Here is an 18,277-nt window from a genome sequence, read left to right on the forward strand (position 1 = left end):
CACACTGGCAAAAGATTACACGCTTCCGGTGTAAATAAAGTCCACGAGTGTTATGAAGAAATGTATTTTATTAATGTGTAAAATGTTGAGCTGCTTGCGAAATTAGACTTTAAAAACATATTTGATAATCTTTATAACGCAAACGTTCTTGTGACAAATATTGGTGTTTTCATGTACAAATCGCAAAGCAAAATAAAACACAGAATAAAGCTTTCAACTTCAAGGAAAATATTCAGCCTATCACATATTGACCTACATATGACCTATATACCCATGTATTGTGTTGAACAAAATGACAGTCACAAATTATCACAAATTCTCATTAGTCACTATAATCATCTGATTTTTAAAATATCCTCAAATAAGCAAAACAAATCAAATAAATTCACTAAAATACAAATTTTTTGCATACCTTAATGTAAAGCTACTTTTTTGGAACAGCACACACAAAAATCACCCTATTTTCTGACAGATTTCACTGAAATGAGTGTCCTAATAAATCACACCTGTCTCTGTGACAGCCCTAGGCTCTGAAAGGGGGACCGGCCCAAGCTTTAGCCAATCAGAAATGCTTTCCGCCAGTAAATCATTTTTGCCAATTCAGGTTTGCTGACATCAGGTTTACAGACAGGTTCAGCAGTGGTTCTCAAACTTGGTCCTGGAGGCCCCTGTACTGCACATTTTGGATGTCATCCTTATTTAACACACCTGATCTATATAGTCAGCTCATTAGTGGAGACAGGTGTGCCAAATGAAATGACCAGTCAAAAGTTTGGAATAATTCAGATGCGTTCATGTTTTTGAAATAAGTCTCTTATGCTCACCAAGGCTGCATTTATTTGTCCAAAATACAGTTAAAAAAGAAATATTGTTAAATATTATTACAAATTAAAATAACCATTTAAAAATGGGATTCAAAGATGAATTTTCAGCATCATTACTCCAGTCTTCAGTGTCACATGATCCTCAGAAATCATTCTAATATGATGATTTGCTGCTCAAGAAACATTTATTATTATTATCAATGTTGAAAACTGTTTTTTGAAAACTGCTTTAGTGAATAGAAAGTTCAAAAGAACAGCATTTATTTAAAATAGAAATATTTGTAACATTATAATTTTCTTTACTGTCAATTTTGACTAATTAAATGCATCCTTGCTGAATAGTTTTTTTTTTTAATAGAAGTGTATCTAACGTTTCACAAAAATATTAAGCAGTAAAAACTGTTTTCAACATAATTAATAAAAGAAATTAAAAAAAAAATGTTTCTTGAGCAGCAAATCAGCATATTTGAATGATTTCTGAAGGATCATGTGACACTGAAGACTGGAGTAATGATGCTGAAAATACAGCTTAAATCACAGGAATAACTTTTAATATATAAAAAAAATATCATTTTAAATCAAAATGTTGCATTTTGATCAAATAAATGGAGCCATGGTGAGCATAATGATTTTCTTTAAAAAACATTAAAAAATGAATTATTAATTAAAACTATTATTCCAAACTCAGTGTAGTGTTACATGGTAGTGTATGTGGGCCAGAATCTACGAGATTCATTCACTTTATGACTTCTGTAGATGCAAAAAATTTTGCATGCTTTGTCAATGAAGTCAGTATTATGCACTATTTATAAGTCAAAATGAGTTTTAGCAACCTTTAGATAATCGCAAATTTAAAAGTGACAGGATGAGAGGGGATAATGGTAGACCATTCATATTCAAACTAATTACAGGTCCTTCCCTAGTTTCTCCATCTCATCGAGGAAGAAATCCATGTCCTTGGTGGTCAGCTGAGGTGAAACAACAACCATACGGAAGAAGTTGACGTGTTCGTCCATGGGCTGGTATCCCACCATCATTGTTCCACGCTTCATCATTCTCTCTTTGATGACTGGCGCCACCTGATGGTGTACATTGAAAACGACATGCAATAATTCAATGTGTAATAATTCAATTCTCTGCTACACCGACAATTAAGCGAAGCTGACCTTTGATAGCCTTTCCTGGTAATCCACGCTGTTCTCCTTCCCTCTCAGACTGGGTGGAATGAACCAAAAGCAAACATTCACAAAATGCCCCTATTGGAAAAAACACACCGTAGAGAAATATATAAACATGAATCATATTTACATAAACATAAGAATACTGTTTTAGGTTTGTATGCAGTGCAACACTGTACCTTACAGACCAGCTGGAAATTGTCCCTTTTCTCCATTTCTTCAACTAAATACCTGGTGCATAAATAAATACATATATTAAAATAAATACATATAAATATATTAAATAATTTTACAGTTTTATTCTAAATATATATTTTTTAAATATGCTTTTATTTTATTCAAAAGTTTCTAATTCAAATAAATGCTGTTCTTTTGAACTTATATTCATCAACAACAACAAAAAAATTAAAAAATGTTTTCCAGAAAAATACTAAGCAGCACAACTGTTTTCTACATTGATAATAATAATAAATGTTTCTTGTGCAGCAAATCAAAATGATTTCTGAAGGATCGTGTGACACTGAAGACTGGAGGAATGATGACAGCTTAAATCACAGGAATAAATTACATTTTAGAATATAAAAAAAGTTTTTTTAAACTGTAATAATATTTCAAAATATAATGGTTTGTACTGTTTTTTTGATTCAAATAAGTGCAGCTTCTGTGAGCATTTTTGTGAGTCTTCTTCCAAAATGATTAAAAAAATCTTACCAACCCTAACCTTTTTAATGGTATTGTATATATTAATCATATATTGCAATGCATTTAATAATAATAATATTATATTTAATTTATATTATATAATATTATATATAATAATATATTATATTATAATATTATTAATAATAATATTATAATAATACATTATCAATCTTTTTTTAATGTTGCATATTGTGGAACACTATTGACTTATATTATTATATAAGTCAATAGTGTTCCACAATATGCAACATTAAAAAAAGATTGATAATGTATTATTCAACAACATCATCCAACCGATGCATCAAATACCTTGTGAGGGCAAAGGCCTTATCCACTCGCTCTGACAGACCGTGCGTTCCTATTGCCTTCCACATCAACCAGAGCTTCAAACAATCCACCTTACGGCCACACTGGATGGATTTGTCTCCCGTGTCTAAACTTGTATCGTAGAACTTGTCTTGCTGGAACAAGTAGGTTGCTTTGGCACTGTGACAGTGCATTAGCAAATCCTACAGATTGAGACGCAGTGGATAAAATGAGTGCACTGCACTTTTAAATATGCATTTGCGGGCAAGTCAATATACAACTTTCATTTTTGACTAATAAGCAAAAACATTGCATGAACTGACTTGCATGTGCTTAGAAGTAAAAAAAAAGAAAAAAAAAGAGAGATGGATTTCTACATTCCACAAGCTTTCATACCGTGGTATCTCTGAACAAAATGGCAGAGCACTGCAAGCCCGCTAGAAGCATTTTGTGAGGGTTCCAAGTCACGGAATTTGCTCTGAGTGTTAAAAAAAGAGAAATATTAAATTATTCAGTCAGGCAATTTCTCTATTCAAAGCACATTTTATCCAGGGCTCATTCTACTAGCTCAGAGTGTGCAGAGCTCAAACCTTTCTAGTCCTGCAACCAGATGTCTGTGTTTTTTGGAAAACAACACGCTTCCTCCCCAAGCGGCCTGTAAAAGGAGAGAGATCCAGACTGTAACAGTTAGGAAAGGGAGATATGCTATGTGAATATTTTAAGTGCAAACAACTGGATACTTTTAAAGTGGGGGCCACAAGCATATAGACGTGTTGCACAATGATGTTGCATAAGGTAACCACGCTTCACTTACGTCAACGTGCATCCACATGCCGTTTCTTTCACTAATGTCAGCAATGCGGTTCAGAGGATCAAAGGCGCCCTGCACTGTGGTACCCGCTGTGGCATTAACAAAAAATGGAACAGCATCCTGAAGGAGACACATTGGCCAAACACCATTAACCTTTGACTCTTGGATATTTAAAGTGATAGTTCATGCAAAAATTTAAAAAGAAATTCTGTCAGCATGTATTCACTCTCAAGTCGTTCCAAGCCTGTATGACTTTTTTTTCCTTTCACAGAACTTAAAAGGAGATGTTTCACGTAAAGTTCATGCTGCTCTTTGTCAATTATCAAGAAAGCAGACGTGTATTTTGGGATCTTCCTCATGTCTTCAGAAGACTTTATCGTCACTGTCTGCTTTCACTTCATGCAAAAGAACAGCTTGGACGTTCAGCAAAACACTTCCTTTTTAAATTTTTCGGAAGGTAGAAAGTCATACGTGTTTGGAATGAGATAATAGATCATTACAGAGTTTTCATTTTTATAGTGAACCATGTTCTCAATTATACACAATATTTCAGTTAACCATAATAATTCATTTTAATATTATATACACTAACGTTTGGGGTCAGTAAAAAATGAATACTGTTATTTTCAACATTGATAATGTTGGACTACAAATTTATAAAATGTTAAATCTAGGTTTGTATACAATAGTATATAAACTGAGAAAGTTTTGTACATTGTGTTTATCATTTTGAGGTATAGATGATGAGATTCAACGAAGATTAAGTAAAGCAACCCAGGTGTCTGACATCAACCTTTCGTCTTTATGCACCTCCTGACCATTGGGCAGTGTCCCAAGTTAAGCTCAAGGCTTTGTCTCTATGATAATGTGACGGTATGGGCGATACTGTCAGGCTGATTGGATTAGCATATATGCACTTGAATGACACTGTTATGCAGATGAGATCAGGGCTGGGGAACTTCCGGTAAAGGGCTGACTCCTGTACTGCATTTGCATGCTTTGTTCAGATTGTCTCCGCCTCTATGTAATCCCTCCCCCTTGAAAGGTATAAACTCTACCGTGCTGAGCCTTGGATGACTACAGCGACGCACAGCGAGTTCTCAATAAAGAGTAACTTCTGCTTGAAAGATATCCCAACGTCTCCTGGTCTCTGCTTCGACGAAGAAAAAGTTTACAACAATAATAATAAGAAATGCACCAAGCATATTAAAATGATTTCTGAAGGATCATGTGACACTGAAGACTGGAGTAATGATGCTGAAAACTGAGCTTTGCATCACAGGAATACATTATATTTGAAAATATATTAAAATAGAAATGTTTATTTTAAATTGTAATAATATTTCAAAATATTACTAAATTTACTGGATTTTTTTAATCATATAAAAGCAGCTTACTGATCCCAAACTTTTAAATGGTTCTGTATATTAAATGTATTAATTTACCATATCATTTAAATATTTACTTGTGATTTCGCCTGCACGATTTTAGCCTCCAGGTCCTCTGGTATCATGCTGCCACTGTGGTGGAACAAAGAAACTTTTTTTTAACAATTTAAAGTGAACCGCTGGTTTTCCAAAATATGATAAGATAAGAACCTGTACCTCTCGTCCGCTTGTACAATGAAAACATTTTCAGTTCCGATACCAAGAAAAGCAGCCGCTTTTTTCATTGAGTAATGACTCTGAAAAAAAAAGATGATGAAAAAAAATATTACACAATACTGCTTTACGTGCCCTATTAAATCTAAGATTAGATTAGAATAAGTAATTCTTGTCTTTGTACCTGTCGTGATGTAAATACAGCCATCCGTGGTGTGGCCCACAGGCCTTTTGTCTTCACTTGAGGGAAGGCCCAGTATCGTGCCACGTTCATGGCATACATGTTGGATATGGAACCTCCGGGACAAAATATCCCATCTCCTTCTGACCAGCCAATCAGAGAGCGGAGCTTACAGAGCACTTCCTCCTCCATCAGGACGAACACCGGAGCCACTTCATAGGTGTATCTGTAACAACAGTACGCTGCGTATTGGTCAGGCATGATATGCACATGCATTTGTATTAGTATTATTTAAGTATCATTAATATACTATTATAGTATTTATTAAGAATTTGAATAGATCTGCTGCTGTTGGTTATTGCTGAAAATGATCAGTAAGTATCATATACATTTGTTGATTACAGAGCTTTTTTTTTTTTGCGATAATCCAAAACCCTTTTAAAAAACGTATTGGGTTTTTGTCGAGGGAACCAGTGAACTGCCGATTGGCCTACAAAGTGACATCATACCCGCACCACTCTAAAGTTTTGTGTCCCCCTAAGAAACTTAGCATTCCCTTGCAAAACGTTTGTGGCCGCTCGCAAAGAACACAAAACTTTTGCAAGCAAACACAAAGTTTCTCGGGGAATGCAAAACATTTGCGAGAGAATGCAAAAGCATTGACATATAATTTTGTCCATCACCATTGCATTTAGCAGAGTATAAAAAATATATTATATATATACATATATGTTCTATTATATGTGTGTGTGTGTGTGGGTATAAATTTATATTTATTTATATAATTTAATTATATACAGACACACATATATATACATATACATATTTGACATATACAATTTGACAGCACTGATATATAGTTTTAGATAATATAACAACACTGTTTGCATTATCTCAAAATTCCAGACCCTAATTTCATCAATCTCTAATCAATACACTTTTTAGATCAGGCTATATGATTACGTGGCTCCATGCTGTTGTCAGATTGTGTCATCTGATAACTTCAAGTGCTCTGATAAGTTACTTATTACAACAGGGTTTAATGGAACACTTCAGCAACAGTGTAACAGTTTAACACTGATGCGCTCATCAGTTAATAAAACACCATATAGACTCATTTACAACTCCTGAGAACCTACGATGGCACTTTCACTGTAACATATTAACATGAACACGTACTGGCTGGTGTTGAGGGTTTCAGTGAGGAGCCGTCCTGTCAATGCATGGTAGTCCACCCCAGCAAACAGCTGATTGAAGAACAGAGGATGACCTGTGAAGGAGAAAGGCTTTGGATGAGGATGTAACCACATATTCAAGATTTGGGAGGAGCAAATGTAAACATTTCAGAATAAACCACTGAAAAACCCATGCAGGACGACAGCTAATATGAATAAATAGGGGAATGCGATCCCAACATATGCAACCTACAGGTTTTAACGCTGTATCTCGCCACATCTCGGACCCTCTGCATTAACTGCTTGTGAGATTCTCCATTTTCTCTGAGTTCGAGGTCCAGAAGAGCTCTCAGTTGATCTGGATCTTTCCACTCACACACCTGTGAATGCAAAGGCACGCAGTTCTTAAAGGGATAGTTCACCCAAAAATGACAAATCTGTCATCATTTACTCACCCTCAAGTTATTCCAAACCTGTATGAATTTCTTTATTCTGGACTTCCATAGTATTTTTTTTTTCATACTATGGAAATCAATGTGGTCCATCAACTGTTTGGTTACCCATATTCTTCAAAATATCTTCTTTTGTGTTTAGCAGAAGAAGGAAATTCATACAGGTTTGGAATTTTTGGGTGAACTATCCCTTTAAGACTATTAACATCTCAGAAGAAATAAGATAAGATAGGGAACACCCAGAAGTTGTTAAATGAAATGATAAACTCTTAAAAGACAACCTTCTCTTTCAGGTCAGTTCCTTTGTGAAGTATTTCCTCCATAATCACTTCGAAAGCCTCAGTAAGGAACAGCTTCCCATCCGACTCGTACATGTCTGATTCTTCCAGTTTGGCATGGCCATTCATATATGCTGTGAAACACATTTAAAGGTACATGTGTCACAAAATAAACCAATATATGCGTTAATCAAATATTATATATGGGTGTTTTCCAAACCCTATTAAAAATAATTAAATATATTATACATACATATATTTCATGTAATTTCTATGTGATAAGGTATTTTGAACAAAATCATTTTTAATTTTACAATTAAAGCAAATATGTTTAAATACTACAAAAAACATTTTGGTAAAGCAATTTTCTTCTATAAAAAGTGACAAAATATATTTAAATACAATGAAAAACATTTTTAAAGCATTTTTCTTCAATTAAAATTTACAAAAAAGTTTTTTCTATAAAGCGACAAAATTGTTTTTAAAAGTTTTTGAATCATTTTGTATTAGATTTTGTTATTTTTTTATAGAAGGATTTTGCTTTTTAAAAATGTCTGTAGTATTTCAAGTTTTTGTTACTTTTAGTTGAAGAAAATTGATTGTTTTTCATATGCAAATTTTTATGGGGGGAAAATTGCTTTTAAAAAAGTTTAATTAGGTTAATGTCTCTGCTAAAAAGATCAACATCTTCCAGTTTGGACATTGTTAAACCGTAAAACAGGATTCAATTATCTATTTAATTTAAAAGACACAATAACAAATTTGGATGATTGTATATTTCTTTACATTGTAGCCTATTGTATTATGATATATAATTCGTGTATGTTATGTTTAAATGGCAATCGAACATGAAACGCGTCTGTCCTTCTTCACCTGAAGTCCCACTTTAGATGAACTTGTACTGGCTATTCACGGTTGCCAAGCAGCGCCGCAACTCTGCGCATAGGCTACTAGACTGCATACAATATAACCGGAAGAATCGATACACTGCTTCGACGAGCACTTCCGGTAATCAATTCCACTGTGATAAAATGTCTATTGATTTGCACATCCAGTCAGAACAGAGTCAATTTTACAATAAGCGTTAAAATGCTGCCTTCACGTGTTATCGAAAATTTACTTCCGACTTCTGAAGTCGTGATTATTATGATGTGAAGGCAGCATTAATTCCACTGTAGCAATCGCGATATTTTATGAGAAAAACGTCATCGACGACCCAATTATTTTTTTCTTCTTTTGGGAAATATGACACCAAAGAGCACAACAGCTGTAAAAAGATTCAAAGACAGAAAGATTTAACTGTAATATGCAACTTTAAAAAAAAAAAGTTGTTTTTTTTATCCCCATATTTGTTAAGAAATAAACTAGCGGAATAAAATATTTCTTCCTGTTTAGGAAGTTCTTGATTATCCCAATGTGGTCGATGCAAGGGCTTAGAGGGGCGACACGTAGCAATTCCTGCAACTTATGCAATAGTTTCTAAACAATGCATCATTCATCGACTGCTCACCATTATAACCCATATAACTTTAGCTGGAACTTTTCCCCTGCTTCTAAATATAATGAAACTTTTCACGCGGACAGTGTTACATCATCAGCTTGAAACGCACGATTCAGCAAAACTAAGAAATTAGTGCATTTAAGATAAACTTTATGCATGCATGCATCCAAAACAGAACAATCCAACTTCTCACCTTTAGATGAACTCATTGTGATCTATCGTGTCCTTTCTGCACTCAGCACATGAAATGCTACTGTAGCCTGTCTGATGTCGTTAGGATGCCTCGAGACCCTCAGCCTTCATATACGTGATGCGCACGCCCGATTCGTCATTCAAGTGTCATCCTATAATTGGATTAGAGTGATATGGGTGTCAACAAAAAAAATCAATCTTTAACTTAAAAAGAAAAAATAGCTTTCTAAAAACCCAGTTATGATAGGCTATCAGTTGCATGCAATTATTTTAGTAACATAATTATTCATGGCTGTTATGGTTGTTTGATTTCTTCAAATATCTCCAGTATTCTTACCTTCTGCGAAACCATTGGTTGGTTTTATTGGCAGGGTCCTGCATCTTAGTTGATAAGGGGGCCAGATATATTTACTGTGCTAAAACTGTCTCGCACACAAGCAACCAATAAGAATGACCAGTACAACAGCTTTATATGTTATATAATGACACACACATTCATTTGGGTAATGCATGCTGAAAAACAGGGGTACAACGTTCAACATCTTCCTAACTCTGGGTGTTGTTCTAAGTTCAAATGAGACTGAGTTTGCTGATGAAAGAAAGATATATGCCTCCACGTATGTTTGTCAGATTGCACAATGATCCCACACACACTCACTCACAAGAGAGGAATGGAATGTCACAGGGTTCAAAAAATCTGTTATCTTATAGAAAAAGGGTTTCCTATGGAATATTTGTATGCACAATTTACACCGGTGTCATCAGCTCATACTCATTTTGAAAAATAAAAATGAATTGGAAATTCGATTTAAAAAATGATATCAACCTCATGATAAAGTTAATTACAATTCCATATAGTTTTTAATGTTTTGTCCATACAAAAGAAACCTTACATGATCCAGGGTTAACTAAAACTTGTAAGATCAAAGCTGAATCAATATGAAATTAAAGAGGTAAATGAGATACAAAGATTCAGATGAGATAGAGATTCATAAAATAAAAAAAATAAAACCTTTCCAGGAGCCAGATTTTATAGCCTATAAAACAATAAACACAATACCGTAAATCTGACAAATATCTTAATTACACAATAAACTATAGGCTATAAAACAACAACAAAGAAATAACCCCAAACTCTTTCATCATAATGATTAATTTGTCCTCTTTATTTATATTTACTTGAAAATAATCCAACACCAGAAACATGATCAATTATTTACAAAATGGAAATGAGATTTAGAAGGACAAAAAAAAAAAAAAAAAAAAGAATCAATATAAAATTACAATCACAGGAGAAAGTAACATGAAATATTCCAATTAATGCAAGCATGATAGAATTTGAAATGAATGTTCCCACATAAGGTTGCAATCTATCAAATAAAAAAAAGATTCCATGAAGTCTGCAAGGACTAGACGCTGTTTAATGACTGGCCTGTGTAATGGAATTGTACAAAGCTCCGCCTCCAATCCTATCACCTGCTTGGCAGGCAAAACAAGGGTGAACAAGGGTGAAAATGCATCAGGGTGAAAATGCATCAGGGTGAAATAACGTGATACTTGCCGAGAGAGCGAAGGTCGCCGTTATGTTGCCAGATAGCTGCCTCTATTGGAACATAAATCTTTGTACATTTCCATCATAAACATGAGTCTTCCTTATCTGTTCATGGAATCGGTTCAAGTTTTAAGACTTAGATAAAAGCTTTCACATTCATTTACTAAAAAAAAAAAAAAAAGGAAATGTAGAATTGCTACGGTACAAATCAGGCTCATCTGATATTGTTAGGTAAAGATTATTATATTCCAGAAAGCACACACACACAGTGAAGTGCAATTTAAAAGGTAGGAACGTAACTTGATCAAATAAGTAATAATAATGCCATAAAAAATTTTTTTTAAATCCACACTCAAAAGTCTAAGTTTATTCAGTCCTGCCCCTTTAAAAAAATAATTTATGCATTACATTTAAAAAAAAATTAAGCATATTTTCAAATAACCTAAAAAAAAAGGTTTAAGAAAACTATTTGAAATACCCGCATTTTAGCTTGTTGCGTTTAAACGTTTCCATATTATTTCAAGCTTTTAGCTGACCTTATTCATGGCTTTTACTAAACAAACCAACACAAAAATGTATTGTGAATTAAGTAAACGTTCTTCAATATAATTGAATGGCAGTTATAGCTCCCTCTAGTGGTGTGCTTGCATGTGTACGTATGCAAAGTGCTACATAAATGCAGTCCTCTCTGTGGACTCAGTTTTTTTCCATCAGGAAGTTGATATTTCGGGGGTCTACGCCGTTGTCCTCTTGGGTTAGGAGGGAATAGAGACGGGCTGCTGTGGCTTGATCCCTCTCACGGATGCTCCATTTGCGCAGCATGGCGAAAACCCGCTCTTGGTGCAGTTTGTTATCCTCCTCGATCTGCTGAAGAGTGGTGGTGTTCATACCTAGTGCCATTATGCCCACCTGCCTCCAGCTGTTCCCAATGCAGCCGGCCACCTTCATCATCTCCTTCTCACTCACCATCCTGGGCTCTGAGGAAAAAAACAAAGTTACGTAATGCAGCCGTGCGAACACGAAGCTGAACAGAAGATGCAAAGCAGAAGTGTGCATGTGACTCACTGATTATAGACAGCTGCTCCTGTAGAACATCGTTTTCCAACACCTCATGCCTTCGTTTGGCTGTCGTCTCTGATAAACCAACATCATTTTCAAATTACTAATAGATTATCCAGATAGAGTATTTATACATTATGATGGCATTTATTTAATTAAATGTAAATTTCAAAAATCATTGCAAGACAGTATTTTTTACTATAATACAGTAAAAATTAAAAAGTAACCTTGATTTTTTCTCTCTATTTATTTATTTCAGTCTTTCTGTTTAATTATTATTACTTTAATGTGAATCTTTGTTTTGTTTTTTACTTTTTTGTTATAATGTCATTTAAAGCAAAAAGTGTAGTTACAAATTATCTTCTGCTGAAATTCTAAATAAAAACTTTTTTTTTAAATGACTTGACACATTACAATAGGTCTTAATGTCTTCATAGTAGATAACGGATGGTTTATAAGATCATACCTGTGTTATTTGGTGTCTTGCGTTTGTTGATTAGCAATTTTTGAAGGAATTGCAGTTCAGGAAATGTCTCTTGCATGTCTTGTGTTTTCAGCAATTTGAGGAAACTCAGAGCATGCTTGTTGTCTTTGTGAATCACATAATCCAAGATGTCCCGTACCTGCTTTGAACGCATGTTAAGGTCTTTGATGTTGTTGTACTCATTATTGGACAGTATGCCAAGGGCATGGCAATGCTGAAGCAGGATCTCTGCATCTCCCATCAGGGCCTGCAGGAGAGCTAGCTTGTGTTTCTGAATGAACTTGGTGCCATCTACTGGTCCTTCCATTGCCTCTTGTGCTTGGTCAGTGGTGTGAAAACCAGGATTTGACACTGGTTTTGAAAATGAAGATTAAGGCTGTAACAAAACCAGAAATTAAATTGTTTTAAAAAACAAACGTATATAATTATATAAAAATGAATAACCACAACACTTTAACTACAGCAAATTATATCAAATCCTTTTTCCAACTGGTTAATCAACATCTGTAAGAAATGAAAATAATAAATATTTACGTTTTTTTTTTCTTTAAACAACTCAAGTTATGATATGTTACTTTTACAAGTAATTTGTTACAATATTGTTACTCCCTTAAAAAGTAACTAAGGGAGTTTTCAACTAAAAATGGATAACTTTGTATGTGTTTTGGCTGTTCATTTACACGACAATGGCGTTTTTAGGGTCTGAAAACACAAACTTCTGAAAACGGGTTTCAAAGTGGAAGTTTTTGAAAACAATATCGTTATCGTTTCTGTGTAAACTACAAGAACGCGAATTTGTGAAAACAGTGACGTCATGCGCATGCATATTACATGTTTCTTTACAAAGTCACATCGCCAACTACTGGCCTGGCATGAATAATACAGCGTTTTTAGTCGTTTTCGCAATCCATTTGAACAGGGATTGTTTTGACAAAGGTGTCATCTGTATGCGAAAAATACGGAGGAAAAAACTTTCCCTTTTTAGTATATTGTCGTTGTGTAAACGTACCCTAATTGCGTTACTTTTTTTTGCGTAATGCATTTTTTTCACCAGGGCCTTTTCTCACCATGAGTAAAATGAATAAGCCTCAGGCTGATGGAAATGCAAATTCACTCCTGTACAGTAGAGAGCGCAACTCAACTTGACACTCTTACTAAATATAAATGAAAACAAAGAAAATAAAACACAATGTGATGTTTATCTAAAGTAATTTTTTATTATTCGTATGGTTGAATTGGATCATCAAAGGTCAGCAGCAAAGACGTTGTTTAATAAAGTGAGATTAAATACATTAAGTATATTTGTATTATTTACCATACTTAATCATTGCAGGTTGCGTAAAATTCTGAGTTTGCATTCCCGTTTTTATTCATTTTGAGGGACACTGAGTCTGTTTTTTGTGCAAGTGAGATGAGTAAATGCATGTTAACATTTAGTCTAGAACTACAATAACCATCATGTTCACACACAACGCCTCTGCACACACTCCTGATTTCTCTCAGGACAGGAGAGCTGTCAGTCAATAAATGGGAAAACAAAGTAACTTGTGTTACTTATTTGAAAAAGTAACGCAGTTACTTGAAAAAGTAATCTGATTACACAACTTGTAATGCACTACACCCAACACTGATCTGTTCATAAATGTATTTTAAAAATAAATCATTTATTCCCCATATGGTTCTTACCCCATTTTTACCTATATGAAACGCTGAAAAATTCAGAACTAAAGGACTTGATAGATAGGATAGGAGAATATTTTACTGATCCCCGTTAGTGAAAATTGAGGCATTGCACTAATAGACATATCAAAAAATAGAATAACTAATAATAAAATACAATAATATAGTGAAAGATGAAACAAATAAAATATATCGTGTAATAAAATACTTGGTGTTGTGGCAATAAGCAGTAATATAAAACAGATCAACAGATGACCTCCTTTGACTGTAGTAGCTGAAGCATCATTGGTGGAGCTGAAGGAAGTGTGTGTATCTTCATCATGAGTCCCTCCCATTGACAAGTTGTTTTTACAAACCGCACAAAGGCTAGCCTACTCTTTGTTATCACTTCCAGATTATTAAGTAGCCTACACATAGCTTATAGATTTTAAGGCTAAATGCACGTGATGAATACACACACGTTAATCGAATAATTCTGCAATGTTTCTTTTATTGTTGGTGTATAAGTGTGAATGGCGCATCTCCCTCTGCATTATCTGTAGGGGACTTCCAGTTTAGTGCTTCACTATCACAGCTGCGTCATCTTTGTTTACATTCAATAAACGACGATGGCGCACATTTTATTAAATTAGTAGAGCTTTTGTTTGCTCAGGAATAATAGAATAGCCTAAACTGCCTTATTTACAAGTGCATATCGATTACAAACACCTTGCTGCAGACACTCGCATCATTAGAGAAGCAAAAAGACGCGCGAAAAACGGAAAAGAACAAAGAGATACTCATTTCATGAACTGATGCAGCACGCGCGTTCAGTTCCGATCTTCTTCCGTTTTAAAATAAAACAGCGTTATTGTTACGGGTTGCAAATTTGCGCGCGGTCACGTTGTTTTCAGGTTATCTTTTATTGTAGCAAACTGAAAGTTTGAAATCCAGCGCTTTTTTCATCTACACAGAGAAATAGAAATCACTGAAGGCTACTCTACACACATTAATGAAATAGCATTTCGAAAGTCTTTAAGCACGAAAGTCAGTTTTGTTTACCTCAGTCTGGCGGAGGGAAACGATGTCTCATCCACACTTCATCCGCATGTAATATGATATTGATAAAACATCTAGTGCTGCTGCCGCCTTCTGGACAGGCATTGTTAATCATTTACCTACAACTAATGCTATTTCTGTCTGCAGACTTTCACTATCAGCAACTCAAGTGCCCCTTCTTTTTTATTCTAATTAATCCTATTCTACAGATTTGACATACTGAACTTAAAGTTTCCCTGAATTTGTGATTCACCCACTTTAAAATGAGTCATGAATGGGAGTGAGATGAAACATCTACACTTCTGCACTTTAGTCAATCTAGCCTAAGGGAAGTGATCATAATAAACTGCTGAGACAGAAAATAACCCAGCAAACACGTGACGTAACGGCGACCAAAAGTGACGTCAGTATTGGTCGTGGGTTCGTCACGTCACCAAAAGACTATGCCACGACGTTGTGGCAACGTCATCACAAGGTAGTCTCGTGACCACAGCTCTTGGTCGCTTCCTTACCTTCCCACAACGTTGTCTAAAGACCAGCTGATGACTAATTATTATTATTATCATTAATGAACTGGTTAATTATGAAGAAATCTGTTCTCCACTGGTGATTGCATATATTACTACTCTCTGTCTCAGAGAAGTTTTGTTCATGTCTGCCTTATGACCTGGCACACATTTCTACCTTGCCTATAATTTTAGATAAAATAGAAAATATTTTAGGCCTATTAGAAAGCAATAAGTAGGCTATATTCAGTATTTGACATTTATTACCTGAAATAGCACTAGCAGAGAAAATAAAAAGAGATGATAATAACCATCTTTTGCCTGGCTCTATATAGATGATTATAAATTCTGATTTCTGTGGAAGAGGACATTTGCTCAGGGCTAAAGTGTGTATGATGCATATTTGATGTTTCATTTGATATTTTGTCCATGTTTTTATAGAACTAAACAACAACATATTTCAGATTATTTTATGAAATATTTATTTTATTAAATATTTTATTTAGAATGTATTATTTATTAACATACTTAAACTTGAAATAAACTTGCAATTTAGAAGGAAATGTGAATTAATTTGAAACACGATTCAGAGGGAATATGATGTTATTTTTTATTTTTTTATTTTACATTATATATATATACATATATATGTATGTGTGTGTAGGCCTATATGTACTGTGTGTGTATATATATATATATATATATATATACACACACACACACACACATTCACACGATACATATAGGCCTACACACACATACTATATATATATATATATATATATATATATATATATATATATATACATACTATGTATATACAGTGAGGAAAATAAGTATTTGAACACCCTGCTATTTTGCAAGTTCTCCCACTTAGAAATCATGGAGGGGTCTGAAATTGTCATCGTAGGTGCATGTCCACTGTGAGAGACATAATCTAAAAAAAAATTATCCAGAAATCACAATGTATGATTTTTTAACTATTTATTTGTATGATACAGCTGCAAATAAGTATTTGAACACCTGAGAAAATCAATGTTAATATTTGGTACAGTAGCCTTTGTTTGCAATTACAGAGGTCAAACGTTTCCTGTAGTTTTTCACCAGGTTTGCACACACTGCAGGAGGGATTTTGGCCCACTCCTCCACACAGATCTTCTCTAGATCAGTCGGGTTTCTGGGCTGTCGCTGAGAAACACGGAGTTTGAGCTCCCTCCAAAGATTCTCTATTGGGTTTAGGTCTGGAGACTGGCTAGGCCACGCCAGAACCTTGATATGCTTCTTACAGAGCCACTCCTTGGTTATCCTGGCTGTGTGCTTCGGGTCATTGTCATGTTGGAAGACCCAGCCTCGACCCATCTTCAATGCTCTAACTGAGGGAAGGAGGTTGTTCCCCAAAATCTCGCAATACATGGCCCCGGTCATCCTCTCCTTAATACAGTGCAGTCGACCTGTCCCATGTGCAGAAAAACACCCCCAAAGCATGATGCTACCACCCCATGCTTCACAGTAGGGATGGTGTTCTTGGGATGGTACTCATCATTCTTCTTCCTCCAAACACGTTTAGTGGAATTATGACCAAAAAGTTCTATTTTGGTCTCATCTGACCACATGACTTTCTCCCATGACTCCTCTGGATCATCCAAATGGTCATTGGCAAACTTAAGACGGGCCTTGACGTGCTGGTTTAAGCAGGGGAACCTTCCGTGCCATGCATGATTTCAAACCATGACGTCTTAGTGTATTACCAACAGTAACCTTGGAAACGGTGGTCCCAGCTCTTTTCAGGTCATTGACCAGCTCCTCCCGTGTAGTTCTGGGCTGATTTCTCACCTTTCTTAGGATCATTGAGACCCCACGAGGTGAGATCTTGCATGGAGCCCCAGTCCGAGGGAGACTGACAGTCATGTTTAGCTTCTTCCATTTTCTAATGATTGAGATTTTTAGATTATGTCTCTCACAGTGGACATGCACCTACGATGACAATTTCAGACCCCTCCATGATTTCCAAGTGGGAGAACCTGCAAAATAGCAGGGTGTTCAAATACTTATTTTCCTCACTGTATATATACATACACATAGTATATATACACGTAAATATAAAATATATAAATAATAAATATATATTTGAATATATATGTACACACAAATATATATATATATATATATATATATATATATATATGAACACACACACACACATATATATATATACATACAGTATATACAATATGTTTAAATAATATTTAGTAATGTGCAGAAAGGCGTAATCTAACACTGTGGAATGTTGTGCCTATTCTCCAGCAAGACTTCCATGTGACAGGGATTAATGAAAGTGATCCAGTGAGCCTGGAGACTCCCGGAGAGGCTCCTCTGTGAGACACCGCTGCTTTGTGTTCCCACAGTTTTTGGTACATGGCACATACGTAATCTAATGAGAAAGAACATTACAATAAAAATGTGAATTACAATTAAAAAAAAAAACAAAAACATTTTTTACCATCTTTATTGTCCTAATGGCTTTTATTTTTGTCTTTTGATTTTGGGGTGAAATATGAGCTGGACATGAAGGAGGGGACTTTTACTCACTTCCAGGAATCCTGTGGGATTCCCAGACTGAGTAGAAGCCTTGTTGACTCACTTTGTCTGTTCTACTGAGAGTCTGATGATGAATTGCTGAGCCCTGAAGTGGGAGGGGCATTACCTGCTAGGTGCAAAGCAGCTCTCTTCCCATTGGCTGAGAGGAGGCACTATATT

The 18,277-nt window shown here is 35.0% G+C and overlaps 2 protein-coding genes across 4 annotated transcripts; both read right to left on the reverse strand.

Moving 5' to 3' along the window:
* Positions 1–50: 50 nt before the first annotated feature.
* csad (cysteine sulfinic acid decarboxylase) lies at positions 51–9,634 on the reverse strand. Of its 3 annotated transcripts, none has more exons than XR_014604119.1 (15): positions 9,203–9,339; positions 7,512–7,642; positions 7,032–7,158; positions 6,783–6,873; positions 5,607–5,829; positions 5,426–5,505; positions 5,287–5,341; positions 3,825–3,941; positions 3,601–3,665; positions 3,407–3,488; positions 3,014–3,213; positions 2,182–2,233; positions 1,991–2,080; positions 1,509–1,903; positions 51–947 (listed from the first exon to the last, which is right to left on the reverse strand). XR_014604119.1 is itself a non-coding variant. In XM_084098739.1 (15 exons), the coding sequence occupies exons 2-15, from the start codon at positions 9,216–9,218 to the stop codon at positions 1,730–1,732; spliced, it is 1,503 nt and encodes a 500-aa protein (XP_083954865.1). In that variant the 5' UTR covers positions 9,219–9,353; positions 9,539–9,634; the 3' UTR covers positions 51–1,729. The 3 variants fall into 3 exon arrangements, 1 of the variants encoding a protein (XP_083954865.1); XR_014604120.1 differs by having other exon boundaries at positions 1,363–1,903; XM_084098739.1 differs by adding an exon at positions 9,539–9,634 and having other exon boundaries at positions 51–1,903; positions 9,203–9,353.
* Positions 9,635–10,346: 712 nt separating this feature from the next.
* On the reverse strand, positions 10,347–15,127 carry LOC311073231 (uncharacterized protein). Its single transcript, XM_084098751.1, has 4 exons — positions 15,018–15,127; positions 12,279–12,672; positions 11,819–11,887; positions 10,347–11,730 (listed from the first exon to the last, which is right to left on the reverse strand). The coding sequence occupies exons 2-4, from the start codon at positions 12,601–12,603 to the stop codon at positions 11,450–11,452; spliced, it is 675 nt and encodes a 224-aa protein (XP_083954877.1). The 5' UTR covers positions 12,604–12,672; positions 15,018–15,127; the 3' UTR covers positions 10,347–11,449.
* Between the last annotated feature and the right edge of the window lie 3,150 nt (positions 15,128–18,277).

The sequence above is a fragment of the Abramis brama genome (genome assembly GCF_963993115.1).
Source record: "Abramis brama genome assembly, chromosome: 22".
Classification (NCBI taxonomy): Eukaryota; Metazoa; Chordata; class Actinopteri; order Cypriniformes; family Leuciscidae; genus Abramis; species Abramis brama.